This window comes from Pelodiscus sinensis, chromosome 27 (assembly GCF_049634645.1).
Source record: "Pelodiscus sinensis isolate JC-2024 chromosome 27, ASM4963464v1, whole genome shotgun sequence".
NCBI classification, from domain to species: domain Eukaryota; kingdom Metazoa; phylum Chordata; order Testudines; family Trionychidae; genus Pelodiscus; species Pelodiscus sinensis.
The window spans coordinates 3,161,765-3,180,626 of NC_134737.1; the positions used below are offsets into that span (position 1 = coordinate 3,161,765).

General features: G+C 43.7%; 3 protein-coding genes across 5 annotated transcripts in view; 1 reads left to right on the plus strand and 2 right to left on the minus strand.

The window, feature by feature from the left end:
* Positions 1-9: 9 nt before the first annotated feature.
* Positions 10-7,307, minus strand: ATP5PB (ATP synthase peripheral stalk-membrane subunit b). The gene is made up of 7 exons (XM_075910306.1): positions 7,191-7,307; positions 7,059-7,101; positions 5,416-5,561; positions 4,376-4,539; positions 2,565-2,690; positions 867-1,046; positions 10-182 (listed from the first exon to the last, which is right to left on the minus strand). The coding sequence occupies exons 1-7, from the start codon at positions 7,216-7,218 to the stop codon at positions 111-113; spliced, it is 759 nt and encodes a 252-aa protein (XP_075766421.1). The 5' UTR covers positions 7,219-7,307; the 3' UTR covers positions 10-110.
* A 60-nt stretch (positions 7,308-7,367) lies between these two features.
* Positions 7,368-14,302, plus strand: WDR77 (WD repeat domain 77). Its single transcript, XM_075910305.1, has 10 exons — positions 7,368-7,650; positions 8,593-8,778; positions 9,926-10,067; positions 10,155-10,204; positions 10,887-10,957; positions 12,114-12,168; positions 12,415-12,486; positions 12,601-12,709; positions 13,266-13,334; positions 13,845-14,302. The coding sequence occupies exons 1-10, from the start codon at positions 7,542-7,544 to the stop codon at positions 13,996-13,998; spliced, it is 1,017 nt and encodes a 338-aa protein (XP_075766420.1). The 5' UTR covers positions 7,368-7,541; the 3' UTR covers positions 13,999-14,302.
* A 282-nt stretch (positions 14,303-14,584) lies between these two features.
* LOC102461299 (uncharacterized protein C6orf132) overlaps positions 14,585-18,862 on the minus strand; it is a 31,683-nt gene continuing 27,405 nt past the window's right edge. Inside the window, exons 6-7 of one of the 3 annotated variants that reach the window (XR_012897879.1) lie at positions 18,119-18,268; positions 14,585-15,121 (exon numbers count right to left, since the gene is read on the minus strand). The gene's annotated coding sequence lies outside the window, so the exon portion shown is untranslated. Of the gene's footprint in view, positions 15,122-18,118; positions 18,269-18,862 lie in introns of those variants that run through there. The other 2 variants (XR_012897881.1, XR_012897880.1) reach the window with 2 other exon arrangements.

Genomic DNA, 18,862 nt, shown 5'->3' on the forward strand with positions numbered 1-18,862 from the left:
TGAGACAAGGAGAGTACAGAAGTGATTTTAATTGAGAGTTACAGATGTACAGTTTCCAACAGCAGATCACAGAAGCCACACAAAGCTGACTGAAATTCAATGCTGCAGTGTTATGCTGCCATCTGTGTGCTCTTCGATAACATCTTCAAATCTGAGATGCACTTGGCAATGCTCTCCTTCTCCTGCAAAAGGAAATGAAGAGACTTTTCATTCACAGACTTGAAACAATTCTGGGAAAAGAATCATTCACATGAACCATTTGTGCACACCAGCCATCTTTAGACTCGAGTGGGTAAAAACTAAAGCCAGGGGTTGAATGGGTGCAGTTCCAACTTACAGATGGCTTTGCAAATTATAAATCATACAAGAAAGCAAGGGAGATGGAAATCCCCAAATATTAGCCTATCTTCAAGCATTAGCAAGTAATGATCTAGATGACTAAGATCTGATCTTACAAAAAAAACTAGTGTCATGTCTAAGTGTCGGGTCAACCAATCTCAAGGAACAGTAAGCTCAGGGAAAAGTAGCTCCTTTGAAGGGCACAAGACAGGTTCATGTAAGTGTCCCCCCCCCCCCCCATCTTAATTAGGTCTATAAACTGTTTTCACCTCCCCATAAGAGACAGCCCATTGAAACATCATGTGCTGAATTGGAGTTACCGGGCCTGATTTTTAGAGGAAATCAGCAACCACAACTTCAAACCAAATTGGGAAAGGGATTTCATTGGTTTTGCTCAGAGAAGAAGGAACGTGCCTAAGGTGCAGTCAGAGGAGTGTCATCCAAAGAAATACTCATTGAGGAAAGCCATCTTCTGTATTAGGGCACTGGGGTTCAGCGAACTTCTGGGGCTCAGAAGCTAGAAGTACCTGTTGGGGAGTGATGCTCTGGACAACATTCTTCTCTATCCAGCTGATCATGTGCTCTTGTTCCTTACGACGTGTCAGTTGCTGTACAGCGATCTGATAGTCCAGCCGCTTCTTCACTTCATTGTATACAGTGAGCAGCCTCTCTCGGTAGCTAGTCTCTAGCACCATAGCAACGTTATTCTAGTTAGAGAAAAGATACACTTCAGTTTTCCATTCTGACTGTTCTGATATACTTCACTGGTAATCTTGTATTTCATAATATACCCACACGTTGCCTTATGAAGGAATCTAAAATATTTCACAGATAAAAGGCACAGAGAAGTTAAATGACACCCCAAGGACTCAGACAGAAACTGAACCCAAGAATCCAAACTCAGTCCCCTGCTCTTATGAGAGAAGAGTGCCTCTAAAAAGTGAAAGTCCCCTTAAATGTCTTTTGTCCATTCGCCTTCTCCAGGCAGTCCCAGTCCATACCATGGCCATCAGTCCACCCTCCCTCTGCCCTTCAGCCCATTTCAGTATCCCATTACCCCCAGCTTCTTGTCCTAATTGTTCCTCTGTACTGTAGCACCCCATCTGATCTGTCACCACACCCTCTTCGCCAACCACCACTCCACTCAATATATACCCCTTCAGGTCTGGCTTGTCTCTTCTTTATTCAAATCAAGCACCTTCCTCTTCCACGATTCCTGGGCCCAGAAGGACAGTACAAGATAGTCTCCCTAATTTCAGCTTAGGAGTTCAGACCCAACCCTGCCACAGCTGTCCAAAACTAATTGCCAGGGAAGTTCTGCTCAGCTAGCTCTGCGCTACAGCATGAATGGAGCCTCTGAGAAATTTAGTAGCTAAGCGAAGAAGTCTCTGTTGGCCATGTATCATAGTATGGACAAATCTGGGCAGGGTCACAGACTGCAAAAGGAACATCCTCAAGACAGAAGCTTCCCACTATGGATGAAAGGTTAACCGATAAGCATTGCCCTTAACAGGTGATGCTTACGGGTTCTGGTTAACTGGAGGGGGCTGGAGCAGCTCTCTACCCACTGTGGGCAGGGATTGGCTGCTTCAACTCCACCTGGCCTGCTGAGGACAGAGGTTACCATAGCCCACCCCTTCAAAAAAAACACTCCACCTTTAATTGGTTAGCTGGTTAAACTACTCTCCAGCCTGCGGGTTCCAGAAATTCTGAAATGAAAGGTCACCAGAATGTTTTAACCAGGGATGTAAAATTCCATTTAATGAGTTAATCTGTAACTGAATAAAAGGCAGCAGGCAGAGACTGCTCCAGCTTTACAGAGCTGCTGGCTCCCAGCCCATGTGGGCAATTACCCATTGAGGGTGATGTATGCCTAGTTTTAACAATATCTTTTTCTTAGCTTCCTTCCCAGAGAAATGGCTAAATCATTTTCAGGGAAGCGTCTTCCAAAACCAAAATAAAACCAAACCAAACAGCCTACAGCAGCCACCAAAAATGGAAAAATAAAAGCCTGAATAATTTTGGTAAAGTTATATGCAACTGAAAATTGGGTCTTACAATGGGAACGGTCATACAACTTAATACCCTATTATGTGCCTCACCTAATGTACAGATGATTAATGTTTCTGCTTTTTAAGTACGGAGACATACTGATTCTGTCGTCATGAGAGCTACATATACGTAAAAAGATACATCTGTACACAGCTTTATTAATAATAATGTACCCGCTTGGCATCAAAGAGATAACCACGGCCTTCAACCCTCCATTGCTCCTTCTTTTCCTGTTCAATTATTGACTCCAGTTGGTTGATTGAATTATTTTTCGCAGCTAAAGCTTTGGCAACTTTCTCCTGAAATAAAAAGGAACTTTAAAATCCAGACTAAGAAGAGAGAAAAGGAAAAGTCAACTGTTCATTTGATTGTTCAAACCTGCATCCTCTCCTTAAACTGTAACTTACCAGGTCTGATGCTGACAAGGGGCAGGCAAGAACAGTAACTGCCATTCAAATTGCTAGATTTAAAGCTTAAGCTTGGTCTACACTAGGGATATAAGCAACTAGTCAAGTGACTACTGCTCCCCGTCCCGAGGGGGGAGGGGGAAGCAAGAACCAGTGCTGGGGGAGAGCTAGCTTAAAAGCTGGTTCCCCTCAACTCCACTTCCACAGTGAAGAGGAGAGGGAGGGCAGAGGAGGCAGAGCTGCAGCAGTCCCAGAGCCAGCTTGAGCCAGGACTGCTCAGTGTTGGTTTGCACTGGCCCAAGGAGCTAACTCTGCTGTGTCTCCGCACTTTATACATAGTAAGAGCCCAGCAGCTCTTACTACATTTAACATGCAGAGCTGCAAAAGTGCAAGCGAACACCCCCACCTTGTCGGGGCCACAGCTTAAGTGAGGTTGCATAAATATGCAAATATCTTTTCACACTGACCGGCATGAATACAAAGCTTCAGCCTTCAGCCACGGCGCCCAACCCACATGTGGGCAGTGGGAGCCAATCAGCACCTCTCAGGCTCTGCCCACAAGGCTAAGCAGCCAGCACTTCCCACAATACCCTGGTGCTCCCAGCACCTCCTCCATGGGGGCTAGAAACGCTGATACCCTGAACCCGTCTGTTCCAGACAGCCCATCCTCTTGCGTCTTTCAATGCTCACCCTGCCTGGGAGACACCTTGCCATTGTGGAGCGTGTTCCCAGTGGTGGCCATGTTCAAAGGATCCCACCCATGGGCCGCGTGTTGAGTAGCCCTGGTGTATACCATGTTACTAAATACGCTTTATAAAAATCTTGTACCAGTATAAGTCAAGTCTAAAATTGCCTTTCACTTAGACAAAGACTTGGTCGAGATACCAGCAAAACCTTTCTAGCATAAAAGGCCTTTGCAGAAAAGAGCCAAGGAACACACAAGAGTACAGATCTAACAAAGCATGCCCCCAAAATAGGAAAAATAAGTCAATGAGGTTTCTAAATTCAGACTAAATGTCTCTTTTTCATTCTGAAATAGTTGTAACAAAGCCACAAATGCCTTGGCTTCACACTGCACCCACATGGCATTGTTATTTCTAAAATCCCACATCAACCAAGAAGCATACACATTTCAAAGTTGGAGGCTTATGCTCCCAAGCATCCAAGTCACTGCTGCAAATGAGACCTAAGATACTTTTGAAAAATTTTACTCAAATTCTACATATATCCTTTTCTTCAGGGTTAATAGCCTAGAAGTCAAAAGATCAGAGCACTCAGTTACAAGCGAGTCACTATTGTACAACAATTCTACATTAAACCTATCCATGAGTTCAGGTTAAGTTGTCTTCCCTAAGGTTTATTTGGCACACATCACCTATTGTTAAAAGCCTACATGGCAGTTCACACAGTATAAAGGGAACTAGCAATGAAAAAGCCATTACTTTTCTTCAATATTAGAAGAACTGATGAACTTTTTAAAAAAAGTGCCCTTAAACTTTTTATTTACAGATGGATTTGAACACCTGGAACTGTTGCGCTGACAGTCAGCATAAAGTCAGATTATGTTCTTTTCTTACCTCATTGAGCTTATCAGCAAAAGCTGCTACATCAGCCCCATATTTTTTAACTGCATAGATGAGGATTCCCACTATGAAGGCACCAGCAACTGTTTCATGGTTGACTACATAGATTTCCTTGGAGAGAAGGTAGAACAGGAGCCCAGTCCCCAACATATAGGGTCCTAAATTACATAAAAAGATACAGTTTTAAAAATACCGCTTGAAGACAGTACCCTATAGACTAACTGAATAGTCTGTTAGTCAATACTTAACATCCTTATCTCACACCATTCCCTAGAAATACAATGCCATATGAAGACTTCTATCACCAGATGTGGAAGTGACTGTGGAACACTTAATATGCAATCTGTAACCTCTGGTATCCTCTCAGAATAGGGCATTAACCTCCAAATTTAGTGGTTACTGTAAACCAACAGCTGCAAAAACTGTTCCAATGACAAACACTTAAGACTTATCTTTTATCAAAAGCTGAAATCTAAGATACTTTGCTATTTACTTCCCAAATTTCAAAGGTGTTGGCAGGTCTCTATCCCACAGGGAAACTTAGCACCATGCTGGGGATGTTAAATTTCAATTAATCAACTAATCAAGTAGCTGATGGAATTTCCATCCACTACTTGGTTAGTCAATAAGGAGAGCACTCTCTATCCTGTTGTGCCTCTCCCTTGGAAATGTACAGGATTTGCAGGTGGTTCTTGCACATTTCAAAGGGAGAGGAGCAGAAGTGAGGACCAGTTTCACTCCCTGCTTGCGCTGTTTCCCCTGCTTCCTGTGGAGAAAATGCTGTTCCCCCCTTGCTGCCTTTCTCTGACATCCCTACCTCATGCGGCATCAAATTAGTACAATATGTATTTTACATAATGATTTTACGTAACTGGTATAATATTTTAAATATGGTATGTTCTTTCCCATCACAAAAGCAAATTCAATACCTAAATGAATGTTACACTACTGGCACCAGTAAAACCTAAACATTTCAGACACTGCCTTAGCAAGTGTGCAGCACCACGGAATCACAATCAAATCCACAACGATACCTGTAACTCCAGTTTTAGGATAAAGGAACTGGAAAAATTCTTCCGGGATCAACCCATGACGAACTTGCCCTCCTTTCTCAGGGAGAGGTGGTAAAGGAGCCAAACAGTGCTGACCTGTGTGGAACGGTCTAGATGCATGCAATACACTGCAAGGAAAAAAGGACTCTGTGAAATGTTTTCCTTTCCAAAAACAGCAACCACCACCACCACCACCAAAAAAAGTCTCTAATTAAATTAAGACAGTTGTTCTTAGATGAGGTCCCCAAACATCTTCTCAGTGATATAGAAATCAAAACTGTATACTAATGATAGATTCTAAATGTTTAAAAAACAGAATTAGATAAACTCATGGAAGATAGGTCTATCACAGAAATGGGCAAAGCAGATGCCTCACTTGTTTACCTGTTCTGTGCATTCCTTCTGAGGTACCTGGCACTGGCCACTGTCTTTAGATGGACCTTTGGTCTGATCTAGTCACATCCATTCTTATATCAAACATTCAAAATGGACTTTGGTTAATGCACATCCAAATGTGTCCTCGGTAAACACACTTATTTATTTGTATAGATTGGGTAAAATATACCCAGTTTCAGATAAGCAAATAGGCACACATTTAGATTGTGCACACATAGAAAAAAGGAGACCTTCACAATCTTGTCTGAAGATTAACAGCAGAGATTCCTTACAATGAAAAGTGTAGCAAATCAATATTTCTACAAAGAACACTTTTCATTTCTTTAATTTTCAAGTGAAGGATCCCAAAACTCTTTACAAACACATTATAGATGCACAAATGAAAAAAAAGCACCCACCTTTTACCTCAATGTAAGAGGTAAAAAGACAGAGAAATTAAATATCTTGGCCAAGATCAAACACATGCATCCGAACCTCTAGAACCCCATTAAAAAGGGTAATAGGATACTAACTGAGTATTGCCAAAGTAGGAAGGATAACAACACTCAAATAGCTGTGCAGAAGTAGCACAAAATAGTAAGACCTGATTAATACAAAGTTGCATCACTGAAACTCATTCTGTCATTGTATACCAATTAAGCTAACCTAACTCCATTGAGCATTATGAAATGAAATAACTGTATTAACGTATACTGTACTGGTTACTTAGATAGCCACAAGCTATCTAAACCAACGTAACCAGGTTGCAAATGACCTCTTCTATAAAGAGGTCTGAAGATTGACAGACATGCCTGTATTTGAACAGCTAGAAGAGTGTATACACACATCCCTTTATTCAAGTTGGCACAGCAGTTAAACCAGCACAACCTCAGTGCGGAAGGAAAAGCACAAGAATTCACCGGAAGCGACTGTCGTGGAGTTGCAAGGCTCCGGAGCACAGGTCACTTCCAGCCTAGCCAGACACTCTCATGCCCACCCCTAGAGCCAAGAACAGGACCCCAGCGTCTTCATTCCTAGACCCCAGGAGCCCCCCCCCCCCCCAGCGCCAGGGACCCCAGGAGCCCCCCCCCCCCCAGCGCCAGGGACCCCAGGAGCCCCCCCCCCCCAGCGCCAGGGACCCCAGGAGCCCCCCCCCCCCAGCGCCAGGGACCCCAGGAGCCCCCCCCCCCCAGCGCCAGGGACCCCAGGAGCCCGGCCCCACAGGCCCCGAGCCCGGCCGCCGCACTTACCCCACGGAGAGGGCGGGAGCCAGGCCCCTCAGCGCAGCGGGAGCTGGGGGAGGAGAGGGACACAGAGCGGTCAGTGGCCCGCAAGGCCCGGCCCGGCCTCCCTCCGCCCCGGCCCGGCCCGGCCCCACTCACCGGCGCGCAGGCCCAGGCGGGACAGCATCGTCGGCGGAGCTGCCCTCTCCGTCCCGGTGACCCCGCCGGCAGCGACGGCAAGATGGCGGTGGGGGAGACAATCTCGCGAGAGGAATTTAAGGAACGCTCCCCCCCCAAATCTCGCGCGCCGTGGTCAGAATCTCGCGAGAGGAACCGCAAACTCCTCTCGCAGAAGGTGTTGGGGAAGAGCGTTGCGGCCAGTCTCGCGAGAGGAGAGACGGAGCCGGCAGGGGGCGGGGCCGAGCCGGGGTTCCCGGGAGCAGCAGCAGCAGCACGTGGGCGCTTCCCGCTGTCTGTCCGCGCGGGCCGGGGGAGTCGCGCGCTGCCGCCATGCAGGAGCCGGAGCAGCCCGACGGGGGGGCCGGGCCCGAGTGGAACATCCCGCCCAACGCGCCCGCCTGCATGGAGCGCCACCTGGACGGGGCCCATTACCGGCCAGGTACCCCCCCCCCGCAGCATTGCACCCTCCCATCATCAGTCCCCCCCGCCTGCAGCATTGCACCCCCATCATTACACCTTCCATCATTACACCCCCCCTCCCTCCCAGCATTGCACCCCCCCATCATTACACCCCCTCCCCCGCAGCATTGCACCCTCCCATCATCAGTCCCCCCCGCCTGCAGCATTGCACCCCCATCATTACACCCCCCTCCCTCCCAGCATTGCACCTTCCATCATTACACTCCCCTCCCCCGCGGCATTGCACCCTCCCATCATCAGTCCCCCCCGCCTGCAGCATTGCACCCCCATCATTACACCTTCCATCATTACACCCCCCCTCCCTCCCAGCATTGCACCCCCCCATCATTACACCCCCTCCCCCGCAGCATTGCACCCTCCCATCATCAGTCCCCCCCGCCTGCAGCATTGCACCCCCATCATTACACCCCCCTCCCTCCCAGCATTGCACCTTCCATCATTACACTCCCCTCCCCCGCGGCATTGCACCCTCCCATCATCACCCCCCCGCCTGCAGCATTGCACCCCCTCCCCATCAGCATTGCACCCCCCATCATTTCCCAAATTGATTTCCAAGAACGCTCCTATCTGTGCTGGTACTCCACCAAGATGAGAAAGATAGCCAGCACTGAGGTGAGAGCAGCCCCTGCCAAACTTACCGCAGCATTTTGCGTGCAGAATGTCAACTTCAGGTACATTCTTTGAGTAGCTGAAGTAGATCGCGGGTGCATGTAAGTGTATACAAGGCCTTACAGTGGATAAGCTTAGTTAACATGCCTTATCTGAGGCAAACTCTTCCTATTCGAGATGAAACTTTGGTTTGGATAACCTGAGTTCCATATTAGGCTTTATGTATCGGATCACTATGTGCGGAATTGCAGGATTTGTGACTCTCTTTCATCTTGATCATCTTCTTTTCCAGATGGAGCTCTTCTCCTGGGGGCGTCAAGCTTGAGTGGGCGTTGCTGGGTGGGTTCCATTTGGGTATTCAAGGATCCAAAACGGGCCCCAAATGAAGGCTTTTGCTCTGCTGGAGTTCAGACAGAAGCAGGTGTGGCAGATCTGAAATGGATAGCGGATAAAGGAATACTGGTGGCCTCAGATTCTGGTAAGTTAAAGCTGATTGACTTTTTATAGCGCCGTAGTCTGTGACATTAATGCAGGGGTATGATCAGTAGTTAGCCTAGTGCAGATAAAGGGAGCTGTGTGAGATGCCATGTGGAAGGCATTAAGGGGACTGCCTCAATGGTCCCTTTTGGCCAGAAGTGGGAGTGTGTTTGGGATTAAAAACTCCTCAGAATTATACATTTTTAAAAAAAAAGCAAACCTGCAGATTAGTCCACAAGAATTTGCTCACGTTTGAATGTATGCATACAGACTGATAATGCAAAATCAGTTGTATTGGTGGATTCCTACCCCTTGCCCTTGACTCTCAGCTGAGACCATTGCAATTCTGAACCCTTTAAACAAAGCCTGAGCATAGATTTGGAGTTAAGACGTCTGAATTGTGTTCCTGACGCCACTGTAAATCCATGGGCAAGCGATGTCACTGCTCTGTGCCAGCATCCCCATCTGTAACAACAGGGACTGTTTTGTTTGTTCTGTTTGTACTACACCTAGTATTGTGGGGCCCTGAGCTATGTATGGGTCACCTAGCTGCCATAATAAATAATAATTTATCTCAGAGGGATGTTCCAGATCCTGTAGGTTGGTGTCTTCTATGACACTCATAACTGTAATAATGAAGCATTGTTAAGGTTTTTGATTGCATGTGTTGGGATGTGCTTCCAAAATAAAGACCGCTGTGTAACTGCTACCTAATACTTGTCATACGATCATGGTAGCATTTTTTAAAACTTTCTTTCAGTTTGTGTGTCTGTTCATTGATTTGTTTATGGCGTTGTTTACATTTAGATCACATCCAATTTGCCCCAAGATCCTTCTGGGTAATGAGCTCTTGATTATACAGCATCTGTAGAGCCCCATCTGTATCCACAAAAATGAGCCATGGATATACACATCTATGGGTGTGGATATAAAGCAGATATCCACAAATCTGTAGTGTTCTAAATACAATATTTGTATCTTCATCCATATCCACAGAAATGAGCTGCGGATAACCGCATCCACATCCGCACATATAAAATGGATATTCGTGAATTTTCAGGGCTCTAAGCATGCTCTCTCAGGCTTTGCTTTTGGTTCTTGGTTGAACCTACTTGGTAAAATTGTTGGCTTTCCCTGTTCTCTTTTAGGGGCTGTGGAGCTCTGGGAGTTGGATGAGAATGAAACTCTGATAGTGAACAAGTTTTGTAAATACGAGCATGATGACATCGTGACCACAGTCAGCGTTTTCACTAACACCACTCAGGCCGTTAGTGGCAGCAAAGACTTCTGGTTAGTTTCCTATTCATTCAAGAACGTGCTTCTCTCTTGTTTTGAGTGAATCATTGCTGTTCCTAACTAGTGCATTCTTACTCCTAGCGTGAAGGTTTGGGACATCCCACAGCAAACAGTGCTGCACTCTTACAGAGGTGAGTGCCAAACTGACTTGGGCATTTTGCTTACATTTATTTCTAAGCACTCCTTTGGGAGTCTGAACTTGAAATCTAATAAAATAGACACAGCTCTGCAGAGTGCATTTATGCAGTATCCTAGCTGGTGACTGCATGACAATTGTTGACCCAAAACTATTTACTTGGGATTGCTTGCTGCAACCCAATTATACTTATCCTGATTATAATGTGTGATACTTGGTTTTCAAGGAAAAAGGAGGGTACGTCATTGTATATGGACAGTATGTATGATTTAACCGTTTACAAAGTCTGTTTTGTGGGATTATCCTTAGGTTTGCAGGCTTGCTAGAATGTTTTTAGCCCACGTGTTTCCAGGAATGTGTGTCACTCGCTTGGCTTTCATTTCTTCCCAAACATCATACTAACAAGTGACTGTTTTCCTGCCCCCTCTCTGTGGAGCCATTGTATGATAAGTATGTTGGGCTGAAAATATTTCTCCCCTAGAATTGTAGCTGTATTACTTGATAGTACAAGTTTGTGTGAATTCAGTGCTGATGGAGGAGTTACATCCCTATGAGCCAAAGTCCAGGCAGTTGCAGTGTAAAGGAGCCAAATGACACCCCTCGTTAGCTAGGCCTCTCATCTAGCCTTGATCCACATTCCCGACCTTTTGGTAGCTTCATTCTTTTTTTCTTCATAGCTCATTCTAGCCCAGTGACTTGTGTGGCCACTTGTCCCGGTAAGGATACCGTGTTCCTGTCTTGTGCTGAGGTAAAGCTAACTATGTTTCCAAATTTCTATAGCATAAATCTAATTTGGACCATCTACTCTGTAGTTAAAACATGAATTTGCATAGTCAATAAGTAGCACTTTGTGGATTATCTTGAAGCATTCCAGCTTGGCTCAGTCATTGGTCCATAACTTACTGTAATAATTTGTATTGACCACAGTGAAATTTGCTCTTGGCTTGCTCTGTAGTTTTTAAGGCTTACTCTGTACTGAAGATATATCTACCCCAGTTTAAATGTTCTGGTACAAGAGAGTAATACAGAAATTGCACTGGTATGAATTCAGGGTAGTCTGCATCGATGCATTGCATCTGTACTGAGTGTGTACAGTTATTTAGTTTAGAAAGACCTTAAACGTAGGGCATGGGAGGGAAAAGGTAGTCTTGTAATTAATTGTACAACTGTGCAATATTGTTATAAAATTTTACATAATAAGCTCTGCTTTTAGCCATTGTCACAATTTGAAAAAAAATCTTGAATGAAATAACCTGAAAAAAAATCTGTGCTCTGCTCATTTATGAATTTGAATGAGATTTGTTTCATGTTACAGGAATATTCTGATTCAAACACATAACATTGTCTTTGATAGGCATGTAACAGGATAGCTGTTTACACAGTTAACCAATAAGCCTGGGCTTTTTGGTTACCGTGAATGATTACATGAAGGCGGTATTCTATGTCCCGCTCCCGGGGAGCTTGCTAACACCCCGCATTGCTGGCTCTTTATCAGCTGGCTCCCAGTGTGTACCAGCTCCTAGGAAGCTGCCTGCCACCACACTGCAGGTGGATATAACTGCTGAAATTTTCGGCAATTACACAGTTACCCAATTACTTGCTTTTCAACATCCCTACTAACTGATGATACTGAGCAGTTACACAGTGGTGCTTGCCTTTTGAAATACTGTACAAAAACTGATCCCCACTCTGGGGATGTAGGTAAGCTTGATTGTTCCCTTTTTAGAGAGGGGGAACTGAAAACAGTGCTCTGCCCACGACCATGCAGAGAGCAAGTGGCAGAGCAAAGATTACTACTCATGACTCCCAGTCTAAGGCTTAATGCATTGATGTGATCTGTGGGGGCAAAGAATGTATAAAACCTCTCTCTTTTTCTCCTCTCCCAATTAACTTTGGATTTGTAGGATGACAGAATTTTACTGTGGGATACCAGGTGCCCCAAACCAGCTACTCGAATGTGTAAGTCTGTGGATGCACAATACATAGCATCTTTCAGTGGGAGGGGAGGGAGAGGGGGCCAAATTTGCAAAGGTTTATTATGTTTGCATTGTTCTATCCCGTAAAATTTATCTCAGCCAATTGCTGAGAAATAGAAATACATAAGTACAACAAGTTAGTGAATCAGCAATGGAAGGTGCAGAAATAACATGGGACTATCTGAGCTCTCAGTTCTCTTTACACTCACCACGGTTTCTTTACTGACAGTTTGCAGTGCCTCTGCTCACCTCCCTACCTCAGTTATATGGCATCCACAGCAAAATGACACGTTTGTTTTGGGTAAGCCGCTCTCTTACTGATTGCCATGATCCAGATCACAGATTCTGATTGAATGTACTTGGTTTTCACCCATTCATTTTCCTAATAATCCTGTTCTCCTTTGTTCTTTTAAAGGTGATGAAAATGGGACAGTTGCCCTTGTAGACACAAAGAACCCAGATGCTGCTCTAAGTTCAGCTGTGCACTCCCAAACTATCACCGGGTTTGCATTTTCTACACACAGGTGCTGTTCTTCATGTTACTGTGCAGTGAGGGAGCTTAGACGCTAATAGATAGATCCCGTTGACTGTGAGAACTAAAGCAATTGGCAGTATTTGTGGCCACAGCCTTTTGTAGTAGGCTACGTGTCAAGCTGATTTGGCATGCACAGGAAATAATGTCATATATGTAAAGTCCACATCGAAATGTGTGTTAGTAATACTTAAACCCCTTTGAATAATCCTGTAACTTCATTGCTTGTCCTCATGTTTATGTGGAAACTGAATGTTGCCCATTAATGCTGATTAAAATATAGAAAATACTAATAGAATATTTAAATATTGCTAAAAGAAACTTGTGCAGATATAGGTTACGATATTGCCTGGTGGTCTGTTCACTCCAGCAAGAAGCATTTGTTTCATATGTTGTTTATATATGAGTTTTCAGGTGTATGTATCTAAGGCATCTGGCCTGTGCCACCATGCCTACACTACTTCATTTAGCCCGCTAGCTCAGATGAGAGCTAACATGAATGTGTCTACAGGAGCAGTTTTAACTTTGGTCTTTCTTTTACCCTATAGTACACCCCTCCTAGCTTCAATTAGTGAAGACTGCTCAGTAGCTGTTCTTGACTCCAGCCTTTCAGAGCTGTAAGTACTAACTGGATGTAATACTTAGTTCATTTTGAACCTTTAGCCTCATATTAACTGAAATTAAATGATCACTAAGTGTGCTTTATATGTGGGAAAAATAATAGCCCTTTGGGAGGAACATATTAAACTTCTGTTCTACTATTGTAAAGAGAGATTAGGTGTTTTAGTTTGTTTTTGTTTTGTGGTAGCACTGCAGAAATGGATCAAATGCACCCTCTGATGTTTATGGTCATGGACTTGGCTGGAGGCAAAAAACAAAATTAGATTCTTGCAGTTCCCTTTTTTAACCAAATGTCTGTTTGGCGGGCAAGAACGGGGGGTTGATAAAGCAGCTGATAACTTATCAATCAGCAGTTGTTGATCACAGAACATTGCCTGGCCACATGCATGCTGGAATTTCCCAGTATTGACAGTGCAGCTAAGTGGTTGGTAATGTAAAGAGAATGAGGCCTGAAAGTATGGTTGCCATAAAACTGTATCTGTAATGCCATCTTCTGCTTTCCTCAGTTTCAGAAACCGCTCTCATCGGGACTTTGTGAGAGGCCTGGCATGGTCTCCTGTGAACAAGACCTTGCTCTCCACCGTGGGATGGGACCATCAAGTTCTACACCACACAGTTCCAACTCAGACTAGCGAAGCTGCTGCAAGTAACAGTGTATAGGACTAATTTTTTTATAAACTTGCTGGTCCAGATAGATCTCTGGTATACCTCCACGTGGTATGCATCAGGGAGCTATCTGGCTACATCCCCTGTCTCTGAACTTATGGCTTGCAACCAAGAAGACAGGTCCTGTAGCAACTTTGTGTTAGGCACGAGCTAATAACAAAAACTGCCCCATGATGTAGAGACCAGATTCACCTGTGATAAAAAATTTTAACGTGTTGCACCAGAGAATTTAGATTTTTTTTCCAGGAATTGCAGGGAAACTGACAATTAGGTAAAAATAAATAAATAAAACCACAAAGGATTTGGCTTTTATTCTTCTTCACTTACCAAACCACTTACAGAAGAAGACAGACAAAATTCTCCTACTAGTTAAAAAGTCTGTCAGGTCTTGTGTGGCACCTTGTTTGAGTTGCGATGAGTGGAACAGTAAGAGTAGTGTAAATTAATCCTGACAAAGGACTAGGAAGCCGTGGTTCAGTATTTATAAGACAGAAGGACTACACTGTGACTAATACAACCTCCAGCGCAGTTGAGGAGGCGGCCTCTTCCCTATATTCGAGTCCCTACACAGACACAGAATTTGCTAGTCATTTCTGCTGCCTTGTGAATAGAGAGCTGAATGTTCAGATAATCAATAAGAGAAAAGATGGAGACCTGTGCTATGCGGATCACAGGGTTCTCCAGCCCAGCCTTTCAGTGTCTTTGTGGTGAAATATCGTCTAGGCTATGGAGAAATGTGTCTGTATCAAAGATGGTGGTAGTTCAGTTGGCTGCATTATAGTTGACGTGAACGGAGGCCCGAAAACCAAGACAAGTTACCACTGTGGCTTCCCAAGGTCAAAACTTCAGCCTCCCTGTTTGGCAGATACTTCACTTAAAGCTCAAATTTACTCATTCCTCTTGTGAAAGTAACTATGGCTTTTTGTGCTGGGGAGGGAACTGTACTCCCCAAATTCCTAACTTGTGCAATGCCTTCAAAACTGTTCCCGTACACTACGGTGTGGCTTTGTAAATCTGCCATGCTTGGGCTTGTTCCATACTGCAGTCAGGGTATTTTGTTCTCCATGCAGGGTTCTTGCCCACTTCTCTAGCCTCCAAAATTTAAGTAGGTCACATACTATGAGGCAAAGATACAGAAAGTTAGATTAGAAGCCACTTCTCCTCTTAATGTGTAACATTATGCCCTAATAAATCTGTTAGTCTCTAAGGTGCCATGGGACTCCTTATTGTTTATGCTGTTCTGTATGAGCTAAGAAATCAAAATGAAGGATAATATTAACTTCACCAGATCTACACGTTAGATTATAGCAGACCCAAATGGTGCAGTACCCATAGGTAATGTTCAGGCAGGTAGACAGATTTCCTAGTTTAATTTTTTTTTCCATTTAGTCATTTAAAGCCGAGTTGGCTCTCTTATGAATTCCGACACAAAGAAATGTTTCACTGATCTAGTTTGGTGTAGCATATTCAAAAGAGAAAGAGTTATAAAAGCAAATGCCTTTAATTTTAAAATAAAGGAAGAGGAAAAACCTCATACTTACTGTCATGGACCTCTGTGATACTGTAGTGAGAACTGAAACAAGACTTGTGCTGTTTACATGTAAAATGGATGGATGTCTTTGAAAACGGAAGGCAAGTTTTTAATAAAGCATAGTTTTAATTTCTAAATGGGCACAGATTCACTGGGGCACTTAGCTCATCGATGTGCATTGTTTATCTTGTTTTCACTCCACAGAGTAATCCTAGAACATATGACTTGCATTGAGGGATAGGAAATACATTTGTCTTCATGTTCCAGATGTGAATTGTAGAACCTTTTTCTTGATAAAGGCCCTCCTGCAGTAAAGTATGCCTACTTAGGAAAGCATATAAAACTGTGGAAGCTACCATTGAAGCTTTTTATCCCCAGTAAAGATAAAATTCATCCTTGTGCAAAGGTCTTATGCATCACTAACACCCGACTACATTTAACCTCAAGGTGAGAGCTTGTTTACTGCAAGGATACAGTTGTTGCCTTTACTTCCCCTCTTCCCAGAATCCATGACAAGCTGTTATGAGACTATGGTGTTTAAGAGCCTCTATTTCTGCTTCTCTCTAATTTTGCAAGTACAGTTGGCTCAGCTGCTCACGATCACATTTTGCTGGGCAATAATTAAAGGCCTGCGCAGATTAAAAAAAAACTTCATCTGCATTTGCAGCTATAAAAATGAGCAGCGGATAATCTGTGTGTGAAGATACTTGCTGGTATAAAATGGAAATCCACAAGTTTGCAGGGTTCTCTGTGCCAATTTTGTATCTGTATTGGTACCTGCAAAAATAAGCTGCAGCTATCCACAGGTTTGCAAGGCCCTGATCATTATCTCCAAAATCCATAGAAATTTTAAAACCAAATGCTGAAACTAATAGTCTTTCACCGCCCATAGCATAAGTGAAATTTCACTTGCTATGAAAAGGTGATGCTGGACTGTGTGTGTGTAAACCCTGACGGCTGTATTATAAAATTGTGCACTATCTGATGAGTACTCAGCTGCCTCTGTTAATGCACCAACAGTGCCCAAATGCTTTGTTTCCCTTTAAACATTTAATAGCTTAATTCAATGTTAAGCTTCCCTCTATGCCACCGCATGGGGGCAGCATCCGTTTGATTGGGTTACCTCATGAGCTTTCATTGCACAGCCAAGAGAGCCATAAAGGATCTTTCTTTGAAAATTGAGCCTTTTTCATAAGTGCATATTGGGCCGGATAATTATGTATTAAATTGATAGTCTTCTCCATCAGGATAGATCAGCCAACTGGGAAATAATTGCAGTTGGAACTAGGTCTTCTATACCCAGTACGGCTGTGCTTTCCTTTTAAGACTTTTAATTGACTATAAACCCTATCTCATTTTTCAGCCTCACCCTTATTTTTATTGTACAGTGGAAATACCTACATGCCTCAGTTAAGATCTAATCCTCATTGTGCTGATGGAGGAATGTATACTTTCCATCCCCAAGCGATTACATTCTATGGGCGAAGGATGCACTTGTGGCATGTAATAGTCTATCTGCTTATTGAGAACTTGAACCAGTAACTTAACTGGTCAGCAGAAATCTTATTGTTTTGTGTTTTATAGCACCAAGCTTTATATAGTGCTGAAAGATAGTGTACTTTAAAAGAAACATACAGAATTTATCCAGAGCTTTAGAGAACTAGTTGCTTAACTAAATGTAATGAAAAAAATGTGTTTGTTTAATTTAGAGAAGTCAAGAGAGGGAGCCACTGTTTAAAACAAGCCTGTCTTTTCTCATTGTAACGTGAGTAATGCAAGCATTTTCCATTTTAAAAGACACTCGTGTTAGGACTTGCAAATGCATATGGGAGTTTCGGTACTGCTGAAAAGCTGGACGGACAGCTCTGAAGCCTAGAGTCCTAGTAACCCTAAGGTTCCTGAGAACAAGGGTGGAATAGTGAGTGGAAGCTTCTCTGTCCAGGTGCCCTAACCAGAATGGGGGAGATGGCCTCTAAGGCCATGTCTACACTGCAGCTCTGAAGGTATTTTGAAATTGTTATTCCAAAATGTAACAGGCTCCTATTCGGACATCCCTGTAAACCTCATTCCACAAAGAGTAAGGGACATTTCAGAATAGCTAGACAGTGCCAAATTTGAAATAAGCTACGCCATTTGCATAGCTCAAATAGCGTAGCTTATTTCGAGTTATGGGTGCAGTGTGGACACACCCTAACAGGGCACAAACAGTTCACTGCTTATACCCTTTCAGTCCTTGGATGGTGTAGCATGTCTGCCACAGGAGAAACAGGCTGCTGTGGTGTTTTGCTATAGGCAGTCTGCTGGACTAATCCACAAAGAGCGAGAGTGGTAATGATAGAGGCGGAAAAGAAAAGATTCTGTCTTTTACCAAGGACAGGAGACAAGCAATCCCCACGCTGCTCCTTTTTTCCTCCCCTTTAAATTTTAAAATTGAAGGACTCCCTGTTTTGCACCAGACATAGTAGGAGCAGATTTCTGTCTCTTTCTAAATTCTTTGGGCCAGGTTTACACTAGAAGAGCTGGAAAGTTGGCTTCTGGTATGCAACTCCAGTTACACAGAATACAAAGCTGGGGCTGGCTTACCTTAAGCTGAGCTTGGCAGCATCCACACAGCAGGAGGCTGATGGGAGCGAACGCTGTCATCCGCTTCCCTTACACCTCATGACTGCCAGGAGTACAGACACCAACTGGAGCTATCCTCTGCGTTTGATTTATGGATCTCAACTGCACCTGCTAAATTGAATGCCAAAATGTCGAACTCCAGCATGGCGGGTGCAGACATGCCCTTGGAGAGCTGAATACAACCTTCATTGAGTTAAACAACCAGCCATAATCCACCCCTTTCAAGCTAAATATAAAAGTGAAACATTTAAATGAGAGAGGCAGAGTGGGTGTGACATTTTAATACAGTGTATAAATAAAAGCTTGGTATACATTTTACAAGTAAAAATTTCAGTTATACTACTGCTAGTGTAGCTTATGTGTAAAATAGTCATTTGCTAGAAACAACTGCAGTTGTGATGAATGAATGACCAAGGTTTCATTGATAAAGCAAGTAGTTTAAAAATATTAGGTTTTAAACTTCAGCATAATACAGACTACAGTCCATTTAATTCATTTTGGAAGCAACCTTGCTGCAGTGATAAAACAGTTGACCAAATAAAACAATTAATAATTCATCTGAGTAGTTTGTATATTAAAAAAAGCAAAAAGTGAACACCCCACTGCTGAATTAAGAGCTGCTGAAAACGGCCAGTTTAGAGCCCGGGAAGAGAGAGTCCTGTCTAGATCTACTACACCGTGTAAGCTGCACATTCTGTCTTAAAG

Coding starts and splice junctions, on each gene's coding strand:
- ATP5PB (XM_075910306.1), bottom strand. CDS start 7,218: ATGCTGTCCCGCCTGGGCCTGCGCGCCG. Junction 5,562..7,058: donor GCTCCCGCCCTCTCCGTGGG/GTAAGTGCGGCG, acceptor TTTTCCTTGCAG/TGTATTGCATGCATCTAGAC. Junction 2,691..4,375: donor TTGCTGATAAGCTCAATGAG/GTAAGAAAAGAA, acceptor TTTTTATTTCAG/GAGAAAGTTGCCAAAGCTTT.
- WDR77 (XM_075910305.1), top strand. CDS start 7,542: ATGCAGGAGCCGGAGCAGCCCGACGGGGGGGCCGGGCCCGAGTGGAAC. Junction 10,205..10,886: donor AGTGCTGCACTCTTACAGAG/GTGAGTGCCAAA, acceptor TTTTCTTCATAG/CTCATTCTAGCCCAGTGACT. Junction 12,169..12,414: donor CAAACCAGCTACTCGAATGT/GTAAGTCTGTGG, acceptor CTTTACTGACAG/TTTGCAGTGCCTCTGCTCAC.